The sequence below is a fragment of the Podarcis tiliguerta genome, assembly GCF_965153285.1.
Source record: "Podarcis tiliguerta genome assembly, chromosome: 13".
NCBI classification, from domain to species: Eukaryota; Metazoa; Chordata; class Lepidosauria; order Squamata; family Lacertidae; genus Podarcis; species Podarcis tiliguerta.
In genome coordinates, this window is record NC_139546.1 from 17,857,446 (window position 1) to 17,881,893 (window position 24,448).

At 44.9% G+C, this 24,448-nt stretch overlaps 1 protein-coding gene across 1 annotated transcript in view; it reads left to right on the forward strand.

Annotated features, from left to right (window-relative positions):
- Positions 1-24,130, forward strand: part of LASP1 (LIM and SH3 protein 1) — a 53,309-nt gene extending 29,179 nt beyond the window's left edge. Inside the window, exons 4-7 of the mRNA XM_083408264.1 lie at positions 10,761-10,868; positions 17,332-17,497; positions 18,678-18,781; positions 20,432-24,130. Coding sequence (XP_083264390.1) covers positions 10,761-10,868; positions 17,332-17,497; positions 18,678-18,781; positions 20,432-20,605 — 552 coding nt within the window. The 3' untranslated portion in view covers positions 20,606-24,130. The remainder of the gene's footprint in view (positions 1-10,760; positions 10,869-17,331; positions 17,498-18,677; positions 18,782-20,431) is intronic.
- The last annotated feature ends 318 nt before the right edge of the window (positions 24,131-24,448 follow it).

A 24,448-nucleotide genomic window follows, 5' to 3' on the forward strand; every position in this document is an offset into this window, starting at 1 on the left:
TGGTTCCTTGGCAAAGCAGAAAACCCTGATTGGTCAACTGGTCAGTGGGCCCCATTTGCAGATACAGTTTGAATTCAAGCCATGCCTGCAAACAGTTTTCTCTGTGGATCAGTTTTGAAGCCATCTTTGTAAATCTGCAGAGCAAAGTGTCCATTTGTAGGCATACTTTGAATCTCAGCCACTCCTGAAAATGACAAAGCAGTGCTTGCTGTCGGTGGCAGTCAACTAATTGTCTAGATAGTGAGTCCAGTTCCCTGGTGCATAGTATGCTTAGTGACCTTTAGTTGAGGAGGAGTGGGCAGGGTGCATAGAGTACCTACTTGGTAGAGGAGGGAGACATTTCTTCCCTGTGAGTGGGTGACAAGAACCGCCTAAAAGAAAAGCAGTTATCCTGGAATGTCCAACTAGAGGATGCTGCTTGGTGCTTTAAATATTAATAGTGACAGTTTATTATTGGTATCTCTCCCTCTGAGGGGTGTGATAATTTATCCTGTCCTATGCCCTACTTGACTAGGAATTGTTATGAGCCACAAGAAACATTGGATAGCTTGAGGAGGGGGGAAACATGTTGTGTTGAAGCTTTTAATGTGATGCTTAGATATGATGGTATGAGATTGTAGATTCTCTTGATATACCTGCACACAAATACATCTTGTCCTTCTTTGTAATTGTTTTAATGCTATTTTTTTGGTCTAGATTCCTCAGTTTTTGGGAATTCGTATGCTACTCTAACTTAGGGTTCAGTCAACCCAATTCGGGCAGTGATTGCCAACCAGTTGTCATGTGAATAGCTTTGGAGGGGGGTGGTTGAAATGGCAGGCACTTCTTCACTGGTAAAGAGGCCTTTCAGAGGAGGTGCACGGTGTGTGATTAAGAAAGATGGACAAAGAAAGAGATTCGTGTGGCTTGTGTGGTTTGTATGAGTAACTGAGAAGGCGGTATACCGTATATGTGGTCTGTGAGGGGGAGAGAGGCACTTGGAAGAGAGAGGGAGAGGTGCATATGTGAAGTACATTAATGTATGAGAGAGAAATACATGTGTGTGGTGTGGTCAACATGTATCCTGGTACAGTCAAACCTCGGTTCCCGAACAGCTCCGTTTTGGAATGTTTCAGCTCCCGAACCTGGAAGTACAGTAGTACCTCGGGTTACAGACGCTTCAGGTTACTGACTCCGCAGGTTACAGACTCCGCTAACCCAGAAATATTACCTCAGGTTAAGAAATTTGCTTCAGGGTGAGAACAGAAATCGTGCAGTGGCATCAGGAGGCCTCATTAGCTAAAGTGGTGCTTCAGGTTAAGAACAGACCTCCAGAATGAAGTAAGTTCTTAACCCGAGGTACCACTGTAAATGCTCTGGTTTTCGAGCATTTTTTGGAAGCCAAACGTCTGACGCAGCTTCCACTTCAGTACAGGAAGCTCTTGCAACCAATTGAAAGCCATGCCTCAGTTGTTGGGCATTTCAGAAGCCGAACAGGTTTCCAGAACGGTTTGACAAGCAAGGTTTGACTGTACAGTCGTACCTTGGATCCTGAATGCCTTGGTACTCGGATGTTTCGGCTCCCAAATGCCGCAAACCAGGAAGTAGGTGTTGCGGTTTGCAAACATTCTTTGGAACCCAAACATCCAGCGGGGCTTCTGCGGCTTCTGATTGGCTGCAGGAGCTTCCTGCAGCCGATCAGAAGCTGCACTTTGGTTTCCAAACATTTTGGAAGCCAAACGGACTTCCGGAATGGATTCCATTCGCCTTCCAAGGTACAACTGTACTAAAGAAAGCTCCCTGTTAGATGGCAACTGTGTGTATCTGTGTAATGTATGATCCCCACAGTCAGGACCAACAGGACATAGGTGACTTCCCACAGCAATCATGATATTTTCTGGGGGCAGTGGAGTAATCAAGCACCTATGACTTTTGCTCTTAAGTTGTGTTATGCCACATCCCCATGGCAGGCATTTTGTGACCACTGCCCACAGCACCGTCTCAAAATTCATAACATGTCTACTCCTTCAGAAAGGATGGCAGACCCTTTATTAGGCTAAGTTAAATAAATAGGGTTCCACAATGGCTTAGGTAGGTTGGTTTTTTCCAGCTGCTTAATCTCTCCCTTGTCATTTTCAATCCCTGACTGGATTTCTTTCCCCAGAATTGCCGTTTTTCTTACCTTAACCTTGATCTCAAAGTCATCTGAAAGAGGGTCACACAGTGCCATGTTTAGCAGAGGTAGCAGACATTCTACCTAAATGCTATTGATTGTGGATTGCAATCAGGAGGTCTTTCAGCAGTTTGTACGTGTTTTAATGCTGAAGTTCTTGAGGTGTTACTTTTTGTGCAGCTGTACTTTTTGGAATGGTCTTGCCCTGGGTTCCTCTAGCTAGAAATCCTCTTTGCTGAGGCAACATTTTTGTACTGAGGCAGGTAATCTGATTTCTAAGGTGGGAGTGTTGTTGTTTCTTATACCACTTACTTGCTAAAATGGTTTCTAAGCAGTTATAAAAATATATCAGCACACAATCAAAATATGCAATAAAACCATTTTATTAAAACATTGAAAACCTTCATAATAAGCCCACACAGAGATATAAATAAGACTGTTTCTTTCAATCCACTTGTGGAGAGAACTCAGAGGTGACTGAAAAGGAAAATGAGTAACGACAAAGAGAAGATGGGACTGAAAACATCATTGTAAACAGGAAAGCAGCAGAAATACGGATGATTGGACTCCTGACGATCGCGAAGCATGGTACCCCCACAAAAAAATTTAATTTGGAAAACATTTGGACTTTATGATGTGTATTGATACAATTTGGACTAATTGGTATGATATGTTTAATTTGGTAAATGGAAACTTAATAAAAATTATTTTTTTAAAAAAAGAGCATTCATAATAAAATGCACAATAAAACCTGTTAAAATAGCAATTAAAATAATTAGATCAGGGGGTTCAGGTCAGGAGATCAGGGGAATGCACTTTAGAAGACAAGCCAGTGTAGTTTTTTGCAAGGCAGCTTGTGAGAGGGAGGCCATCAAGGAATGGTTCTTTTTCTCCTCTTCATGCCATGTGAGAGACGAGGAGGCTGCCAGCTTGATTGCATGTTGCCAGTTAACTGCTCTCTGAATTTGTAGCCTCATCTAGATGGGAGTGCTGTTTTTCTCTAGGAAGTCTGATGTGGCCCCTTTCTGTTTTAATCTGCCACCTGGGGAGGCTAGGTTTTGATTTCATCATCTGTACCCAATTGTAGTGGCTTCAGGGAATGAAGGATGCACAGCTAAGTGCCAAGATGTTCTCTTAGAGGAGAGCTTTGTATAGCCTAACAAAGTGACCCAGAAGTTTTTGTCCCGGATGCCCAGAGCCCAAGGCCTAGTGAGGAGTGACTCAGTACTTGAATCTGCTGTGGTGCCTGCTCTTAGTGTTGCAATCTCTTATCTAAAAGCAACTCAACTGTTAGAAAATTCATGGGAAGTTTTAGATTTTCCCCCCTTTTGGACAGCAGTGTGAAGGTTGTTAAAACATTTCAGCAGAGCACATAGCATTGGATTGAAAAGGATCACTCATACTCTTCTTCCCTACTCCCCCCCCCCAACACGTATATCTTCTCTAACTGAAGAATAGTAGAACTCACTGTTTTTCTTTTTCTTTTTTATTTCTTCTACAAAATACAATGTTATCAAACAGGATCTGGGGGCAATATACTCAGTTCATATACAATTAAAGATCACTGTTTAACAAATATAAAATAAAACCAAAATTAACAAACCACAGGTATGTGAATGTGTGGAAGGTAGCAAATTATAGTTATGTCTATGTTATAAATCAGTGATGGCCAAACTTGGCCCTCCAGCTGTTTTGGGACCACAACTCCCATCATCCCTAGCTAACAGGACCAGTGGTCAGGGATGATGGGAATTGTAGTCCCAAAACAGCTGGAGGGCCAAGTTTGGCCATCACTGTTATAAATGCTTGTCATTGCTATTTCTACACATTCACATACATGTGGCTGCACTGTTCTGACATTTTTAGTTTTATATTACTGTTCCTCAGTACATGGCCCTTGCACACATTAGGCCTTCTGAGCCTTTTATTCCTTTTCATTTTCTGTGTTCCATATATTTTGCTGCTAGAGGTAGTAGTAAAACCCTGTCTTCTTCACATTTTCTTTTTCTAATGACGTTATGTGTGAGCATGTTGGGGAACACAAAACCACTATGAGTTGGAGTTGACATAGGGGAGGTGGTAGCCCTGAAGTGTTAGGTCAGGAGGAGGACTGAGCTGCCCCACAAGTGAAATAGTGTTGTGTTGTAAGTTTGCTGGCTGAGGCAGATAGCTCTAGGTTTGCTTTTTGTGTGAGAGGAACTCTAGAAACCGCTGGATGCAAAAGTGGCTTATTTCTTGCCAGAGGGTTTAGACTTTTTTGTCCACTTGTCCATCTGGTAGCTCCTACTAGACCTCCCCCAAGGGCATCTAGGGCAGAAATAACCACACTGAAGGCCCTCCCACACACCTCTGTGAGTTCTGTGTATTTATTTTGAGTAGCCAAGAAGGCGTAGCTACTTCCGATAGCTTGTCAGAAGCACACAATTACTTTCTGTGTGAGTAAACAAGTCCACCAGTTGGACTAATTTTAACGCCTTCAGCCCACATATGACCATGAAATAAGAGGGCTTATTTCCTGTGGCTTGGCTTTCTTATGTGTTGAAAATAGTACCTTGCGGGGAGTGGGGAATACTTTGAGGCAAGATAGCGCCTGGGACTTAAGAGTCCTTTCTGCTCAAATGTTGGATGGCTTATTTTAATCATGCATGAAAGATGGTTGTCCAAACTTTCCCATGGCAGGTGTGAGGCAGCTTCATATTGTACCTGACCAGCTTTCTTCATGCAGTAAATTTGCACAGGTTTGTTACTAGCATGTTTCCTTCAGTGTCACCAAAAGTGAGGTCTTAACCATGAACTTTTGGTACTTGTGAAATGAGCATAAGGTCCACTCCTTCATATGGTACCCATCTCCACCATAGAGAGTGCCAGTTCCTTCCTGGAAGATGAGAACTTTGGGATAGAATTGCTTAATGGGGTACAATCCTTCTTGAGGGGTAAATGTTTCTGTAAAAATGAGAGCATGTGAAGTAGGGGATATTCTCTGTAAGAGAATTAAGGCAGTTTGCCTTTGTTCAGGTGAAGGCAGCCATTAATATATTTTGACTTTTCTAGTCTTTAGTACAGACTTTGGGTTTTTTATGAAAAGATAAACCTGTATTGTGTTATTTAGAGCAGAATGGCTTACTGCTTGTTAAACTCTTTTTTTCTTTTTGCATATTGTCAGTGTAGTATCGGAACAGCCCTGTCAGTATACTCTGCGCGACTAAAAAACACACAAAAATCTGTACCAGGGAAAGCTGGAGGCTACAACCAGTGATAGAAATTCAGCTACACAATTTAAGTGCCAAATGGCTCTTTAAACCAGGGTTACAGTCACCAAAACGGAATGCCTAGTTGTCATTTTTGGGTCAAACAGCTGGAAGGTCCTATTTTTCAATACAGTGGTACCTCAGGTTAAGAACTTAATTCATTCTGGAGGTCCGTTCTTAACCTGAAACTGTTCTTAACCTGAGGTACCACTTTAGCTAATGGGGCCTCCCGCTGCCGCTGTGTGATTTCTGTTCTCATCCTGAAGCAAAGTTCTTAACCCAAGGTACTATTTCTGGGTTAGCGGAGTCTGTAACCTGAAGCGTCTGTAACCTAAGGTACCACTGCATGACTTTTTGGTTCCTGAAATTCAGTGTGATTGTGCAGATAAAATGTAACGGATAGAATTCTACAGGGTGTGTAACTACTGTGTGAAAACAGTCAAGGTCCACGGATCCCCAGGCTTGCACTTCCAGATAGTGGAGACATCAGGTGCCATCCTGGCGCCCAGGCATCTTCACATGGTTGCAAGTGGCCAGGTGCAAAATGTGCCTGGCACCTGGTGAATTTCAAATGCTGGCTACAATCTTTGTGAACCTTGGAAACTTACATGTGTGTTCATTTTGCAGGGTTCATTCTGCTTGTTCTAGGGAAATCTTCAGACCACCCAACTTACCGTATTTTTCGCCCTATAGGACGCACCGTCCCATAAGGCGCACCTAGTTTTTTTGGGGGGAAATAAAGGAAAAAAATTATTTCCCCCCCAGGCACGGGGTTGGGGAAGCCCGAGCTTCCCCCGACCCCAGCCCCCAAACAGGCAGCTCTCTGCAAGCCGTGGGAGCCCAGTGCTGGCTCCCGCTGCTAGCGGAGAGGTCCGCGAAGCCTGGACGCGCTGAGCTCAGCGCGCGCAGGCTTCAGCATGCAGGCACCTCTCCGCCAGCAGCGGGAGCGCTCCCGCTGCTGGCGGAGAGGTCCGCGAAGCCTGGACGCGCTGAGCTCAGCGTGCGCAGGCTTCAGCATGCAGGCACCTCTCCGCCAGCAGCGGGAGCGCTCCCGCTGCTGGCGGAGAGGTCCGCGAAGCCTGCATTTGCCCCATAGGACGCACCCAGATTTCCCCTTCATTTTTGGAGGGGAAAAAGTGCGTCCTATAGGGCGAAAAATACGGTAGTTTCTGATACTTCCCAAAATTTCAAGCATGTTATTTAATTAAGAGCTAGAAGCTCTTAATGAAGGTTGAGATTGTCAAGATGGTGATTTGTGTCCAGTACCCAGTTATGAACTAGTGGAGACAATTGAAGATGGCCAATTATTCTGGAGCTGACTGGGGTTAATTTTAGAACTGTTCTGGGGCAAGGGAACTGTAGGCATGGCTTGGTTAAACTTCCATAGCTCTTTAACTGGTGTGACTAACTGGGCGGAAAATGCATACTTTTTGATCTGGTGAATAGAATCGCTTCTTTACTGAGACTGGTTGATGACTTCTAGACTTCTTCTTCTGGCTGCCCCATTGTGTTCCCGCTTTCTTGTTGTCTTCCACCCTCACAGTCCTTTTTAGCAACTCATAATAGCCCAGCATTGAGCAGGACATGGGAAAAAGCTAACCAGTTTGCCTGACTCACTCATGTCTGGCCTTCCGTAAGCATCAGAACTGAGTTGATTCCAGCTGAGTGCCCATAAAAGGACAGAAAAAACTGAAAGCCTGCCTTGTCTGAGCACTTCCTCTGCATGTAGCACTCTGTTGCTTCACTCTCTGGTGTGCAAAAGAAATGTCTCCCTTTGCGCACAGTCTGCAAAACTTCAGCAGGGATCACACTTCTCTGTTGAATTCTCAGTTATAATTGATACAGTAGCCCTTTTACAAGGTACATTTTAATCCTTTCTCTAATTCTCACAACTCTGGGAGATTTGATTTCTGATTTTACAGATAGAGTCAGGAACTCATTGTATTATTTGCCTTATGTCAGTGAGTTTGTGCCTGAGCTTTAATTTGATGAAGGAGGTGCAAGGTCAAGATAAGGGGAAATTCTTTGCTTCCATCCCCGGCCCTTCACGGTGAAAATAGACGTTAATGGAATAAAATAGTGGGATGGAATTCTTAAGCAATACCTACCAATACATTCGGGGGACACGGATGGTGCTGTGGGTAAAACCTCAGTGCCTAGGACTTGCCGATCGTATGGTCGGCGGTTCGAATCCCCGCGGCGGGGTGAGCTCCCGTCTTTCGGTCCCAGCTCCTGCCCACCTAGCAGTTCAAAAACACCCCTAAGTACAAGTAGATAAATAGGTACCGCTTTATAGCGGGAAGGTAAACGGCGTTTCCGTGTGCTGCGCTGGTGCTGGCTCACCAGAGCAGCTTCGTCACGCTGGCCAAGTGTCTCCGGACAGCGCTGGCCCCCGGCCTCTTAAGTGAGATGGGCACACAACCCTAGAGTCGGACACGACTGGCCCGTACGTGCAGGGGTACCTTTACCTTTACTTTTTTACCAATACATTCACCAAGCGGCAGAAGCGGTTAGTGGGCTGGCTACCAAGCCAGTTCAAACCACTTTGCAGTCCTCCTTCCTCCTAATTTTCAGATATATCACGACAGTGTATCACAATGTTTCGCTGGTGATACATCACGATGTTGAAAAGCAGATATTGCCCAGCCCTAGCAGGTGAGAGTCAGGTCACCTTGCAGAAGAGAAGTTGGCAATTGTTTTACATCATACTGGAATGTTGGATTGTTATGCTTAGATAACTGTCTTCTCTGTTAACCCAGGTGAGGTTGAGTCCAAGTGGCAGCTGGAAGTCTTCTGATGTTTGGAAATAGTTATCTTGGTAACTTTGGACTAACATGGGTCAGTGTAGCAGTAAGCAACCCTGTAAGGTTTTTTCCCCAAAAAAGCTCGGCCGCAGGCAGAATTCAAAGGAGCCAAATTTCAGAATTCTACAGAGCAGTTGGCTACTGCACCAGTGCATAACTGATCGTGGTATGATGTTCGCACTGTGCAAATATACTTGTAAGGCAGCATGCTCTACATATATTGGCTCCTTACGTGTATTGTCAAAACTTTGTATATTGTACCAACCTAAGGCATCATATTTTCATTTTGCCTACACCACATAGCCTGCCTTTGGGACCAATGTGGCAGCCATCACCTACAGAATTTTTAACACTTGGTACAAACAAACAAGTGTTTTTTTTAGACTTCTTGCACTGGCAAGTAGTTCTCCTGAAGCAGCTCTTACATTGCTGCTAGGCTATGCACGACTTGGCACACCCCTGAGAATGATCCCTCATGGCTTGCTAAAATTGCAGTCATTTATGTCTCTGTCCCTCTTAACCCCACACTACTCTTCTGTGTTGGCATGCTCTATTTATTTGAAGTTTCTCAACCATTTGAGATCTAGGAAGCTGCTTGCAGCTGTGGCTGTCTCTCCACAGCCTATGAGAACAAGGCTCCCTCTCTTCTTTTCCATTCTGGCTCCCATTGGGACTGCCAGTGAAGCTGTTCGCATCCACCAAGCAGATGATTTTAGGGTTTTTGTCCTTGCTTGGAGGACAGAGTTGAGTCATTGGGTAAAGAATTATATTGTATCTTTATTTTTGAGTTTCACGGGAAGTGTCATCAGGCAGAAGCATTCAAGAAAATCAAACTTAGGGGATGGACAAAATTGAGTCCATAAAATTCATTCTAATTATTTTGTAACTCTTGTCTGTTGTGGGGCCAACATGGCAGCCACTGTGACACATGCATATATAACATTCTGGCCCGGTTAAGAAATATTTTAAGTGAAGAGAGTTTTAAAACTTCATTATCTTACATATATGTGGAGCAGTCTATCTGTAGGCATTATTCAGACTTATGTTAAGACAATCGATTGTTTGATCGGTTAGTGGGTAGAAATGAGGAGGAATTTTATTTAAAATATATCACATAGGCCCGTCAGCTGCTTTGAAACAAAATATTTGTTTTTGCTTGGGGGGTTTTTGTATCCAGATTGCCTCCACTATGGTACTTGTTGCCACAGGAGGCGGCAATGGCCACCACCTTGGATAGTTTTAAAAGAAGATGGGACCAATTCATTGAGGAGAGGGCTATGAATGGTCACTAGCCACAATGGCTATGCTCTGCCACCATAGTTTGAGGCTGCAATGTTTCTGAATACCAGTTGCTGGAAACCACAGGAGGAGAGAATGCTCTTGTGCTCAAATCCTTCTTGTTGGCCACTGTGAGAGCAGGATCCTGGTCTAGATGAGCCATTGGCCTGATCCAGCAGGCTCTTCTTACGTGCCTATGGTTTTCCCATAAAACCTGTTTCATATGATCATATGGTTCAAATTGAACCTCCCAGCAATCTTTGATCAGCATTTGTGAGTTGCAAACGTTTTGAGAAGTGTTCTGTGTGAGCCCAGGGTATCAACAACTATTATTTCAAGCAAACCTAAAGGGGAGAAAACTTTCCAGATGTCTCCATACTGGAACTTGATCTGAGTCTCTGCACTCCTGTTGGGTAGCTTGAGATTAGAGTTCATGAAATGCTGTTTTTTAGGGAGGTTTAAACCACGAAGAAGCTTCCTGGATAAAATACCCTCTGCATTTGCCTTTGCATGTCTATTTTTAGATAGCCAAAGCACATATTAGACAGTTTTGGGGGGCCTGATGTCCTGATAGCTGTAAATTTCTATCACTCTTGATGGCATTGGAAGATGATACAGAACACCATTGTACCAGATGTCTGTATTAGAGACTCACAGGATAGTTGAACTGTGATGTTGACATATTCGAGAAGCACAGAACAGAATTTGTTGTGCTCATATTGCCAAATCGTTTGGAGGTAGGTGGTAAATGTATATCTACTTAATGACCTGAGCCTATAGGTATGTTTAGACTGGGGGGGGGGGGGCAGTAGTCTACAAATTCCAATGCCTTGCTGGACAACCTGTTATTTCCTTCCTTTGTCTATGTTGAGAGTCTCAGTTCTTTAAAGAGTGAAGATGGGGAATTCTTCCCACAGTTGCGTTGTGGTTCTGAGGTGCTCAGTGCACCTTGGGAGCAGTGCAGCTGTGGTGGCAGTCATCCTTCCCTCTTCACGTCCAAGCTTCCCTTCTGTTGTACTGCCTTTAGGAAGTTTTCTGAACACCTAAAAAAATGCACTGTGAGATGGATTAACTCGACCCTTCCTCTATGCTAAACTTTCAGAGACAAAACCCTGCAAGGTCTTGAAACCCTGAGTTTTGGCTGCCTGTTAGGTTTTCTTGCCATGGAGGTGTCCCACTTGCTGCCCCTGCAAGTCAGGGATTGTATTTTTTGAAGAAATTGCTGATAGTAGGAGAGTACTGTAATACATATATATGCTTCCTTATTCACATACACAGGTCCGCTACAAGGAGGAGTTCGAAAAGAATAAAGGGAAGGGCTTCAGCGTGGTGGCTGACACCCCGGAATTGCAGCGAATCAAGAAAACCCAGGATCAGATCAGTAACGTAAGCCACCCTGCATATTCTCTTTTCTGTCTGCATATTTTATACTGTTCAGTTTTGGTTTTCCCCTTGGCAGGTACTACTGCAGCACAGTTTTCGCTTTCAAAATCCCTGCTGCAAACCTCCCAAATTCTATAGTTGTTTTGAAACTGGGCAGTGTTGCAGAATATTTCTCGCAGCCTTAGCCTTACTTGTTCTGTACAGCACAGAAAACAATACAGTTAAAGGTATTATCAAAAGTTTCAAATGCTGACAGTGAGTTTGTGTGTTACACAGTGTCTTTTCTCTCTCTCTCTCTTTATTGCAAATAGTATAAAAATACTTGAGCTTTATCATGTTGGAATATAATATAAAAACAGGAAGTATATACACTATTTCAACAATATTTCTTAAGACCATTCAGCATCTTAATTTATATTCTAGAAAAGCTTGGTGCTTTCTCAGAACTTGATAAAAGAAGACCACTTTATGCAAAAAGTCTTAATTGTTAACAGCATGTGTTGGTTTTTCCTAAGGAAAAATAAAATACCCACGCTGGTGATCGCTCACTACATTGAATTTTTCTTTGAAACAAAGGAATAGGAAGTGGGTGGGTTTAAGCAGGAACTGTGGACTCAGGTTACTAAATGTCCAGTGTTGCTGAAGAACTGGGTTACATAACTGTTTCCTCCCACATACAACGTAGTAAACAATTTCACCAAGGCATAGAAAGAAAATATCTGGCAAGAAATATAAACTAATTTTTGGATCTTGACTACTTTCTTTTCCTGCAGGCAGAGTAGAATTTGAACTTGTAGTATACAAATGATAGGAATCTTGGAGGCAGTCAGTTCTACCCATGAGAAGAAATGAAGTACTTTTTCTGAGTCAGGTACCATTCTCTGAATAGCCCTAATGTCTCCCAGACCTCTTTCCCTTGCATTTGCCTGTAAATTATTTACCAGCCTCCAGGGGGTTTTTGGCCAGAAGGGCTTGAAATGTTTCCCCACCTCCCTCCTGAGGGCTGAACCTTGCTGTGAACCAACAGCATAGCCTGGAACATTTTTACTGTTTGAGCTCTCACTTCTCCTCCCCTTTGCTATGAGTGATTTGCAAAATGAGGAAACAGTAGCAGAACTTGACCTGCTTCTCAGAAAAAACACCGTCCATGAGACCTTGAACTAAACATCTTGTGACTGTTCCATAACAGGATATGTAGCTGAAAAATCGGACTACAGGGATCCAAATTCTCCCGTAAGCAAACTGAGTAGCTGTGGCTTAACCCTGCTGTATTGTGTCTCTAGCCAATGCAGGGGTGCCTTCTCACGCTCAGGATTGTGGGTGCCTGCCACTGCAACGCAGCTGCCTGCTGGCTTTTCTCATTGACTTTGTGGGTACCTGGCCCCCACAGTTATATTATTGTGGGTATCCAGGCACCCACGGCTCCCTGGAGTTGGCTCCTATGAGCCAATGCAGGCACATTTCTCCCTCCCACTCTGAGCCTGCCTACGTATTGTCATCTTTGGCCGTTTTCCCTCTTGACCTCTGTTCCACCCCCAGCTGCACACAGAGGGCTTCAGCAGCCCAGGCACTGGAGGATTCGAACCAGCTGCTAGCTTTCTTCCGTTATGTATTCCTTGGAAGGACACATGGGCCCAGCCTTCCCAGCACCTGCTCTTGCTGGAAGCTGTGATGGAATGGGACAGAGACAGCCTGACGCCTTGTAGAGAGCCAGTGGGAAGAGGTGACCAGTTTGATTTCCTCTTTCAGGAAAACAGCAAAAATAGTCTTATCATCTTCCATGGATAATTTATATAGTTTTTAGTACATGGTGTGGTCTACAACTCCTACCACACAACAGTTTTGAGGTTGGTGGGAGATGGTAACCCTAACTACACAGAGCTCCCAAATGGGGTGGAAGAAAATGTTCCAATTTCTGAATGCACCAGTTAACAATGTGACCAGGCACCTGTGACTCTTTATACAGTCAAACCTCTCTTGTCGAACCTAATCCATCCTGGAAGCTCGTTTGACTTCCGAAATGTTTGACAACCAAGGTGTGGTTTGGCTGCAGGAGCTTCCTGCACTCAAGCGGAAGCTGCACCGGATGTTTGGCTTCTGAAAAACGTTCGAAAACTGGAGCATTTACTTACAGGTTTTCGGAGTTGAAACGTTCCAAAACAGAGGCGTCCGGGATTCGAGGTCTGACTGTAGTAGTTACTTATTATTCTCAAAGCCCAGTAAGAGGTTTTATTTCCATTTTACTAAGTGGGTAATGGTGGACAAAGCATTCAATTTTCTGAAGGCCACCCAGTAATTATTTTAAGGTTGGAGTTGAACCCATGTTCCCCAGTACCAAGCTGTGAGCACCATTTTTCATACTGATTTGGGTGGGTGAGAGTGCACTAGGTGACTAAACCGATGGGAGCAGGGTCCTCCCTACAAGGAATTTACATACAGTAAGGGTGAAGAGTTCTGAAGATCAAAAACAAGGAAGTGACAAATGGCATAAAGTAAGCAAGGAGAATGTGAAATATCAAGACTTCCATGGTTAAAATTAGTGTGTGGTGATTTCTTCTGTTTAATCCTAGCTGCAAAATACTTTTTTTGAGGTCTGTTGACTAATCTGGCCTTAATAATTTGCTTTGGCCATCTGGCGTGAGCTGGCGCTCTGGGGGTTAATTTGGGGGGGGGGGGAGCCCTGCAGGATGAGTTTAATCCCACAGGAATTCCCTTCCCAGGCCCTCTGCTCCACAGTCTCTTTTGCCAGACACACTTTGAGCTTTTAAGTACAGTAATTGCCCTTTTCTGCTTTTTTCCTCTTTGGTTGCAGACTCAGTTCTGTCCCCTCTTGGCTGCAAACCTCCCAGGTTTGCAATTGGATGTGTGTCTTGGGAAAGGGCTTGTCTGATGCTTATAGCAAAACCCAGTTTGGCGCACACTCCTTAGAGAAACCCGTGGAAGCAACAAAACCACATGCGGGGCTGTCTCTGTAGATTCCAGCTACTTTGCATGGTTTGCATGATCCTTCAGAGAGCCAGATACCTTGGAAAGGCTTTTTCCATCCTGTTAGGTGGGTTTTTGGTTGTTTTTTTAAAGGAGGCAGTTGGCCACTGCTATATAAAGAGAAGTTAAAGTATGGCTGTGTATGTTCCTATAATGGTAGCAAAGATAATCTTTAATAATATGTGAGTGGTGCCTGGCTAATACCTCTGAACCCCAAAAGGTGTGGAAAGTATATATCACATGATGGGATGAGGTTTTGATCCTTATGCTCCCTAATCAAGCAGAGGATGCTCGCCCAAATAAAGGCTCAGATCTATCCCTGCACAAAATGTGCCCTTATTGCACCTCCTTTACTCTTGCCGCTTCAGGTACCGTGTTGCTATGGAGGAAGATGAGGTATAACATGTAATGGTGGAAGAATACCTAGGGTTGTTAGAGTTGTGACCGCAGATATGATCACATGTAGGGAATTTGCAGCCAGACTTTGCCCTTGCTAAACACAACTGGAGATAGAGGACTGTTACCAATAGCAACCTTTCTTTGGCAGTGCAGGGTTTTCCCCAAACGTTTATGATAGCTAGCTTCCTGTACGGCTGTGGGCATGCCGTAGACTGTAGTGAGCATATCTTTAAACATACACAGAGAACCATACCCTCATCAATGAGTATTGTGTTTTATGCGGGGCTGCTCTGAGGTTGTGTTGGCGTTTGCTATAGCAGGCCTTGCCAGCAGACCAAAGATGGGGGACCTCCAGCACACAGGCCATTTCCCTCCAGGCATGCCCACATGTCAATCAGCTGACATCATTGAGTGATCATGCTGGGTGCTGCTTCAGCAGCATATTTCCTGAAGGGAAATATCCTCCCCCCCCCCCCATCAGCATTGACACCCACCTGTCAAAGTTTGCGGGTTGGGGGAGAGGAAACGATCTGGTCCACCAGGCCACAAAAGTTCCCCATGTCTGAAGTAGAGGGTTGGTAGAGAGGTGCTTTGACTTTTAAACATCTATTGAAAACTCTGTTATTCAGACAGGCCTTTGAAACATTAATTTCTTTTTCCCAACCAGTTTTTTTTAATGCTTTATCAATGTTACTGTAATTTTATATGCTGTCTACCACCTTGCTGCATTTTTTAAATATTTAAATAAAAACACTCAGAACGGCTTCTTCCCAAGTAGAAAACTCAAGTTTCTCACTGGTTTAGGGCCCAACTTTTCTCACTTTAGAAATTGGGGACTGACCTTAATTATTAAAAAAGTTTTGATTTTATGTGATTTTATGTTGGACAGAGTGCCTCAGATTTTGAGTGGGCAACATGTGCTCTGGTATTGCCCCTTGCTTTGTCAGTAGGCTCTGGCAGGCTTGCCTGGTGGTGGTGGTAGCCATGCTGCAAGTTACACTAGATGGCTGGGTTTACTGTATTGGCCTGAATATAAGCCGCACCCACATATAAACCACACCCTTAAAATTCAAGGCTTATTTGCAGGTGCAGCCATCAAGCTGGTGCCGCTGCTCAGCGTCCCACTCTCCAAGCTGGTGCCAGCTGCCCCTGTTCAGGGTGGTAGTGCCGGGAGGCGGGTGTGGAGTGAGCTTGGAGTTGAGCGCCGGCTGCTTGGCGGTGTGCATGCTCCCTAGCTGGTTGGCCTGCGCACGCTTCCCCCCTCCCCACCGCCAAGCAGCTAGGAGGTGGGCACCGCTTCCCCCTCCACCAAGCAGATAGGGAGTGCACACACTCCCTAGCCGCTTTCAGCAGCATATGGTAACAAGTCGCAAATATAAGCCACACTTTAACTTTTCAGGGTCTGAAATTGGAAAAAAGTGTGGCTTATATTCAGGCCAATACGGTACCTGTTTTAATATCCCACAGTGCCCTAGACTCTAGGGGTGAGGAACTTCTGACTCTTTAAGCTGTCAGACATGGCCCACAAAGCCATTTTTTAAAAATGCCCATCTGCCACCAGCTGACGTCACTCAATCCAGATGATATCATTGGGGGGGGGGGGCACAGGATTTTATTCTGAATTCACTGTGTACACCAGTTCCCTTGGTGGGAACAGTAATGCACAGCTAAAGCATCAAGATTTAACTTCAATTTATAAGCTGATGAGCAGGGGTTAAAGCAGGGGTAGGCAACCCAAGGCCCATGGGCCGGATGCGGCCCAGTCACCTTTTCAGTCCAGCCCGCGGACGGTCCAGGAACCAGCCTGTTTTTACATGAGTAGAATGTGTGCTTTTATTTAAAATGCATCTCTGGGTCATTTGTGGGGCATAGGAATTAATTCCCCCCCCCCCAAATATAGTCCAGCCCACCACATGGTCTGAGGGACGGTGGACCGGCCCACGGCTGAAAAAGGTTGCTGACCCCTGGGTTAAAGCTTGCTCAGCATTTTGGCTGTGTGCCACTATTCCCCTGCTGGAGTTAGGTGCATTGTACCCAAAGCTCATGACGGGGTCGCTTGAAAGGCCTTTTCAGACTGTCCTGTGTTGCTCTTTTAAACCTCTGGTCTTCAGACATTTAAGAGCAGTGCTGGGCTGTTTGCAAAAGACCTTTCAAACCAGCCCGATGCCGCATTTTGAAGTCATGACTGTCGGGGCTTCAAAGTACAGCGTTGCCTGATGTCACTATGACATCAGGTGGTTGTCAGGAGGGCAGTGGGGAGATAAAGATCTGACCCACCAGCCAAAAATGGGTCCCCAGGACTGCTGTAAGGTGACACTACATTGGGGAAAATGTAAATGGTGGCTAGACACTATAGTGCTGTTTGAAGTGCTACGCCTGTAAAATTAAATGGAGGGCCAGGGGCAGGCGTGGGTAGCAGGCCCTGGACATTGCCCAAAGATGTTGATGCTGGCCCTGGCTCTGCATCTTCAGGTAGCAGATGTTTAATGTCTGTACATCAAAAGCAGCTAAGGTGCAGGAGCAAGTAACCAACAGTAGTGATGCTTTGGTATTCCTGACTGTAGAATTTCTGCCTTACATCTACGGAATAAAAAGGCAGCTGAAATGTCTGGAGGGAGAGCCTAGCACTGAGCTTGGCGGTATGTGCCAAGCCATTCCTTTGCTTGTACTCTCCAGCCACAGGAGAAGGGGGAGGTAACAGTTCACAGTAAGTGAAGTACTAGTTGTCCACTGCCACCTTCTGGCTTATATGCAGTGCTGCAGTGACTTCTCAGATGGGGAGGGAAGTTGAAGGGGGCGTTTCTGAAGAGAGAATGATAGGACTATATTACTGAGCCTTCCACCCTTGGGATTATCAATTCATTCACTTACAGCTGCCAGTTTACCATTCACAACCACTGAGTTTTATCTGGAATACTAGAGAGAGGGCTGAAAGCAGTGGAGACTGGGGGGGAGGGGGGGAGAAGCCTTGCATTGTAAGGCACCTTCCGATTGTGTGGGGAATATATTAAACAACACGAAAACTTTGTCACTATGTGTGTTATTGGTGCTCCTCTAATATTTTCTTCCCCTTCCTCTGCAGATAAAGTACCATGAAGAGTTTGAGAAGAGCAGGATGGGTGCACCTGGTGGAGAGGGAGGCGAATCGGAACGCCAGAACTCCCAGGAGGGCGCCAACTACAGGAGGCCAGTGGAGCAGCAGCCACCACCACACCAGCAACCTCATCATGTCCAACCAAGTACCCCTGGTAATAAGTTGTGCTGGAGAAAAGGGGTGGGGAGAATACCAGCAATCAACCCTGCATACTTGAATGGGTCTTCCTGTGGCATTTAGCAACCCCACCACCCCAAAAAAGGGAGGGAAATCCAACAGTTTGACTCTGTTCACTGTTTGATGATAAGGTAGTCCCTTTGTAAGGACCTATTAGAATGATTGAATTGCTTTTCTGATCAGGAAAATTTCATGGCAGTTAAGGAGATGGAGGGTGGGGCTTAAGCTGAAGGTAGAGTCAAAGTAGACTGAAAGGTAAGGCAGACATTAGCGGAAAGAGAATATTCCAAGTCATGTCGGGTATTGCAGCTATCCATCTGCAGCTTCTTCAAATGTACTATGCATCTGTGAATTGTAGTCCTAGCCAAATGTGGACAGCTGACAGAGTGAGGGCTGAGAGTCTGAAATGAAGGAAACCACTTTAGACTAGGTCTGTCAGTATTGTGTGAGAGCTCTGGGTTCGGTGTATCTGCAGATGTGTGGGAAAGTATTAGGAGAAACTATTAATTCAAGAGACTACAGAAGAATGTGGAAGTGCTGAAAGTAACAAATTACAAGTGAAAATTGTCTGGTCTCCTTTCCTTTATTTATACAAAGGGTATAAAATAGTTAGGCTATTTTATGATTATGCATTTAACAGCATGTTTTATGAGCTGTTAGAATTTAGTATTTATTAAAATGCATTCAAGGTTTGTTAGAGAATAACTGGATTGAATTTGATAGCATTTTGTTCAAGGAACAGGCAGACTAAGATAGCTACCTGAACATTTTCTGGACCTTAGCAGCAAAATACAGAGTTCCATGTTCCAAAGGTAAACTAAAAAAGGAGCAACCTTGTGTGCTTTGCAAAGATAAAACAGTGATTTCTGCAACAAGGAGATGCCAAACTGCAGTCACTTCCAAACAAGGTGCAGAAAGTTCTTGAGTGAAAAGGAACCCAACTAGTTTTTTTCACCAAACCTAGTAAAGGCATGGGGGCGGGCGGAGCTCTTATGTTGTACCAGATTTATGTCTGGACAGTGGCTGTCAAATATTTCTACCTGCAACATTTACTCATTGCAGATTTACTCACCTGCAAAAATTCTGCATTCCTGAGGCAGGTTCTGCAGTTTCAATCTGATCAATAGACAATTAACAGTAATCTTTGTGTCCCACAGTTTACCACCACCAGCCACCAGCACAACCAGCCTCTCAGTCTTACAGCTACAAGGAACCAGCAGCACCTGTCTCAATACAGCGTAACGCCCCATCTGGCGGAGGGGTAAGTGTGATCTAGGAAGAAGGAAAGTAGCCAGTCATCAGCTGACAGTTGTGGGAGGAAGGAAGAAATGAAACTGAAATGTTAATTAAACCTGGCCTTTTGCAGAAGTCTGTCTGCCTGCCTGCCTGCCTAGACATAGACAGACACACACACACACACACACACACACACACACGTTGTTGTTTAGTCGTTCAGTCGTGTCCGACTCTTCGTGACCCCATGGACCAGAGCAGACACACACACAAGGATGCAAAAGGTTCGACTATGTACTCTGAAATACGTAGCCTGGCTCTTCCCTGTGAAATGTTCCATCTCTAAGGCTGAGTAGTGGGGAAGGCAGGAAAAAGTGTGCAGGCGTGTATATAGCAGATATAATCTGATTGGAAGTGAACAAAGTGCTTTACAGGTGCATTTGTGGGAAACCATGTAAAACAGGCCAAGAGATGGCAGTATCCTGCCCTGAGCTGCCTGTTGGCTCTATGACTCCGTCCTTTAGATACTGATCTGAAGCCACCGTTACACCTCAGTTTCCAGCCTTTGAAACATTGTTCACATTAGTGTCTTTACAATGATGTGGCTGGAAAGGATCCTAAGATAAGTTTTAAGTCCATCCCTGTGTGTCAAGGTAGATCCTTTGACCAGATCCCATCATACAGAACAGCATTCCATAAACCTAACCTGTGGAACAGATGGTTCCTGACCTTTCTTCAGTCTTACTACGTATTGCATGTAATTAGTTTTATGTCCCGTTCTGTTAAGCCATCTTGGAAATGCCAGTTGACCACTGAACGGGAAGGGTATAAATTTTAGAAATAAACTTGTAAAGCAGCATGTTGGTGTTAACTCTGATTGTGCCACATGCCAGCAACAAACCTACGTTTTTGTTGCCATATGTGTGTGTGTTTGCATACACGCATGCAAAAGAGCATAAAGCATGGCTGCTGGAGCACTCTAGGCTACTACCAGCAGCTTGGAACAGTGATTTAAGAGACCAGGCCTGCAAGATGCCTGCTTAAAAATAAGGTGAGATGTACCGTATTTTTCGCCCCATAGGACGCACTGCCCCATAGGACGCACCTAGTTTTTTGGGGGGGAAATAAAGGGGGGAAAAATTATTTCCCCCCAAAGCGCGGGGGCTGGCGCGGGGGAAGCCTGAGCTTCCCACGACCCCAGCCCCCAGAACAGGCTGCCGCCCCAAGCCTTGCGCGCCCGGCGGGACGCACCGCCGGGCGCGCGAGGCTTAAGGACATCTGCCCAAAGCAGGGGGCGGGCTCCGCAGCTCACCCCCTGCTTCGGGCTGCAGGCTGCTGCCCCAAGCCTCGCGCGTCTGGCGGGACCTCCCGCCGGGCACGCGAGGCTTGTGGATAGCTTCCTGAAGCCTGGAGAGCAAGAGGGGCCGGTGCGCACCGACCCCTCTCGCTCTCCAGGCTTCAGCGAAAGCCTGCATTCGCCCCATAGGACGCACACACATTTCCCCTTCATTTTTGGAGGGGAAAAAGTGTGTCCTATAGGGCGAAAAATACGGTACCTTTCTGTTGGGATTCAGGAACCACAAGTTTTGGAGGTCCAATGTACTTAAAACAAAGGGTGGGTGAGGAGCCCCCAAAATCACTGAACACTAATCCATCCCTCTTTTCTTCCCCGCCCCAGAAGCGGTTCCGTGCAGTCTACGATTACAACGCAGCCGATGAGGACGAGGTCTCCTTCCAGGACGGTGACACCATAATCAATGTGCAGCAGATTGATGACGGCTGGATGTATGGCACCGTTGAGCGGACCGGTGACACAGGCATGCTTCCAGCCAACTATGTGGAGGCTATATGAGCTCCACTCGGGTGCCACCCTGAAAGCAAGCAGGGGGAGGGCTCTTGTGTGCTTCTTGTTCCATTATCCCTTCTCTGCTGTCTTGTCACACATCAGTTATTTTGTTCCGAACCTCTGACATGGCCATTTAAAAAAAATCTTCTGCCAACATAGCCTTGTTTTGGAGGCATTTGAACTTGGGGTGGGTGTCTTTTTTACTATCAAAGATCAATTGTCTTTCCATCCTCTCCCGCAGCTTTCATGAAGCATGGCACTGTGCCCTCCTCCTTCCCTAGGGACCTGCCCTTTTGGGAATTGATTTTGATGCCGATTGAAATGTGCACAACTTAACCAAACTGCTATGTGGAACCAGAATTGGTGTAGGGAGGCCCAGGGACCGGAACCACTGCCATGCTTCCTTTTGGGAGAGTGGAGCTTTGAGTAACTTGCGCAAGTCTCTGATCATTCCCATTGAAAAAAATTGTCCAAGGCCTCTGTTTGCATGTCGACTCTTGCTCATTAATTTTCCTTTCTATAAATCTTTATCAGCTGGAAATAAGTCAAACCATTTGTTAAAAGCAGGAGAGCTTTTGGAGTCCAAAGGAACCAGCGCATCTGTCATAACTAGAAGGGAGATGAAAGCGAAAGCAGTAGCTGGTGCAGAGGTACAGAAGGGGAGGTTTAGGAGAAAAATAATTCTTCTATCCAGGACTCTTGGATGCCATGTCTTAATAAGAGTGTACATTTACTTTAGGCTTAATATTATAGGGCATGAGGAAAACATGCACCCTGCATTCCTGGGGGAAATTAGTTTGGAGTAGAATGTGCACAGGACCTAAACTGTTGCCCAAGTTTCTGCAGCTAAGGGATACTACTCTGCACAGCTTAATTTGGTGCTACCCCCTTGAGTTGAGAGTGTTTGAGGAGGAAGAGAAGCATAGTCCAGATGCTTCTGACCATTCCTGCTGCCCTCCTCACCACCCCAAAAGTAGCTTCAAGTAAACTTTTGAACTGGCCTATGCAAGACTCCCCTAGCTTAATGCCTGCAAATAGTCATTTCTCGCAGATTCCTGGTGTTTATCAATGCCCTTCCCACTCTGTTTTTGTAGAATTCCAAATTCTGTTGACACCTAACCTGTAGAGAGGCAGGTAGGCACTCATCTGAATAACCTTGACTACAGCAGCCTTGGGCAAGAAGAATCCCAGTTACTGTGGAGATGTAAGCATAGGGACCAATTGCTCCTTGCTTTAGGGAGTATTCATGGGGCTCTTACTGAAGGCTGATCCGTATGTGGAGCTTTTCTCCTGAACCCACATTCCTGTCAGCCCAAAGGCAGACTTGCAGAAAGCATCATCTCCCTTTCTTGTACTTTTTGAGCCAAGCAATGTTTACAATCCTTCCTCCTCTTTCTACTGCCCCCCAAGCCAGCCTGGCATTTGGATGAAGGGATCAGGGGAACTACTGCCTTGCACTAGAAACATACCTCTTCCTCCCCCTCAAGATGCTGTTGCTGGCTTGGGATAGACTCATGGACCAAAAGCAAATTCTTTGGAGTGTTGCTGTCAGTATAGCAGGGAACTACGATATAACTGGAAATTTATAGGGCTGTGCTGCTGTGATGGAAGAGCAAAGGCTGAGCTCCTCTAGGCAGGAGAAAGATTCTTGAAAGTCATCCTTCGCTGCATATTGATTGCTGCTTCTCCTGTTACTTTTAAAGAAGCTCAGTGACTCCCCGAGGTCACTTCTGTGTTGGGACAGAAGGCAAATCCAGTTAAACAGCCAGCAGCCATGCAGTGCAACAAACCCTTAAATTAGGTCTTAGAGCCTGTGTCTAATAACTCATTTAGCTGTGATGTGATTGCAAAGCTCTACCTATGGAAGAGGCCCCTGGAAAACATCTAGTGTCTTTAAATTTAACATGAGAAGTGGCTCTAAACCACTTTATTTGGTAGTTGTCTCTTACTGGGATAACTGAAATGTTTGGCAAGTGGACCTCTGGAGGCACGCTTCTTACCTTTTCGTTTTAAAGAACGTCCATCAGAGGCACATACAGAGAGAGAGGTGCTCAGTCCACTGAATCCTCTGGTGGTTTTTAGTCGTCGCCTCTCAAGCACCTGGAAAGTACAAGGACCAAGTTAAAAGACACGTGCCGCCCTCACACATTCTCCCATTCCAGTGCTGTTTGCATGTATATGCTCTTCCTTTTCCCCTTTCCTCCCCTTCTGTGCATAGTGGCATATCAGGACCTTGCCTTTCCCTCACATTGCATCCCCTCTTGCCTGTGGACTTTGTGGTACAGAGAGAACATGCATATGCAATGTTAAAAGCACGAGCTTAGTCTCTTTACAAGAGGTGTGAAATAGGCTTACGTTAAGCAAGAGTTAAGGAGAACTTGCCTGCTCAATGTTTAGGCCCCTGAAGTTTGAAAGCAAAGGGATGCTACATTTCGTCATTCCCAAAGTACTCTTGCATATTTTGGTGACTGGTGGAGTACCGCACACTAGTGATTTGTAGCTAAATCTCTCAGGAGGGTTTTCAGTCCCTTTGGGGCTCCCTATCCAAGTTTAAAATGATGAAGTTCCTGCACACCCCTCAGATCAGTGGCAGAAATAATGACCAAATCATTCTTTTCATAAAGTCATAGAAGCACAAACATTTTAGCATACTTTCTCAAAAATAAAAAGCCCTGGTCCCTACTTTTCCTTTGCACTAGTGATTAAAGGGAGGAGGGTTTTGGTCTCCTCTTCACCATATCTATGTCCCAGAGAGATCCATTTGTAGAAATGAAAAGGTCAACAAGAATGGTGACATGTTTTTCTATAACGCAACCATTTTTAGAGGGATACAGGTGTCTAGGGACCACCTAATCTTAGGGTGAACTTTCTAAAGGTGCCAACGAGAATGACTGATGGGTGAAGAGAGATCACATTCTTCTTGGTGCTAAGACAGAAGCACAACCTTAGTACTGGCTGATTTCCTAACTGAAAAAGACAAAATCATGTATAGACAATCCTTAAGAGGACAGCTTTTTGTGAGGAAGATACAAAAATAACGTAATGTGAATAAATATTTTTAGAGGACCAAATAAAGTTACAATAAAATACTCTCTCATTATTTTATAAATCTCCTAGTCTTTTCAACCCTGCCCTGGGAGAAATGGTTTCTCACTGCTTGATTTTTTTTTTTCTGCCTTCTTTATGCACTTTTGCCTTTTCCCCCAATAGCACCTAAACCTGTATTTAAATAAAATGTTAAAAAAAAGAAAGAAAAACAGCTAACTTGCATCTGTGTAGCCATTTTTATTCATGTCAAGTCTCTTGTACATTGTAGCTTTTCAAATAAGATTTCAGTGTCTGAACTTAGAATGATTTTTTTCTTTGGAGTATATTTTGGGGTTTTCATCTGTTCTTTGTGTATTTCTTCTTTGTGGGCTTGCACGCCCTCTCCAAAAGTCATTTGGCCTTTTTCAATGGCACCATAGAATCAAATGTAGTACCAGTTCTCTTCTGGTTGACGCCAATTTGAAAATAAAAGTATAATTTTTACTGCTGACTGATTTTTGGTGGTCTTTGATAGTTTTCTCTTTCCTTTGGTAGAAATGGGAAATAAACTTACATTCAGAATGCTGTAAGAAGTGACCTGCCTTCAAAATGTAAAGCAGCCTATCTATAGGGCAAGTAGTCATATAAACAGACCAAAGTTGGATAGATTTCCCTGTATGTACAGAGAGTGACCAAACCATGATTTAGCTGCCCTTTGAAGGATTTGGCCCCTCTCACATCCTCATCTTGTACACTTGCTCCCACCTGCACTTCCTGGTACAGACAAACCATAGTTTGCCTACAGAAGAGAATTGGAATCCC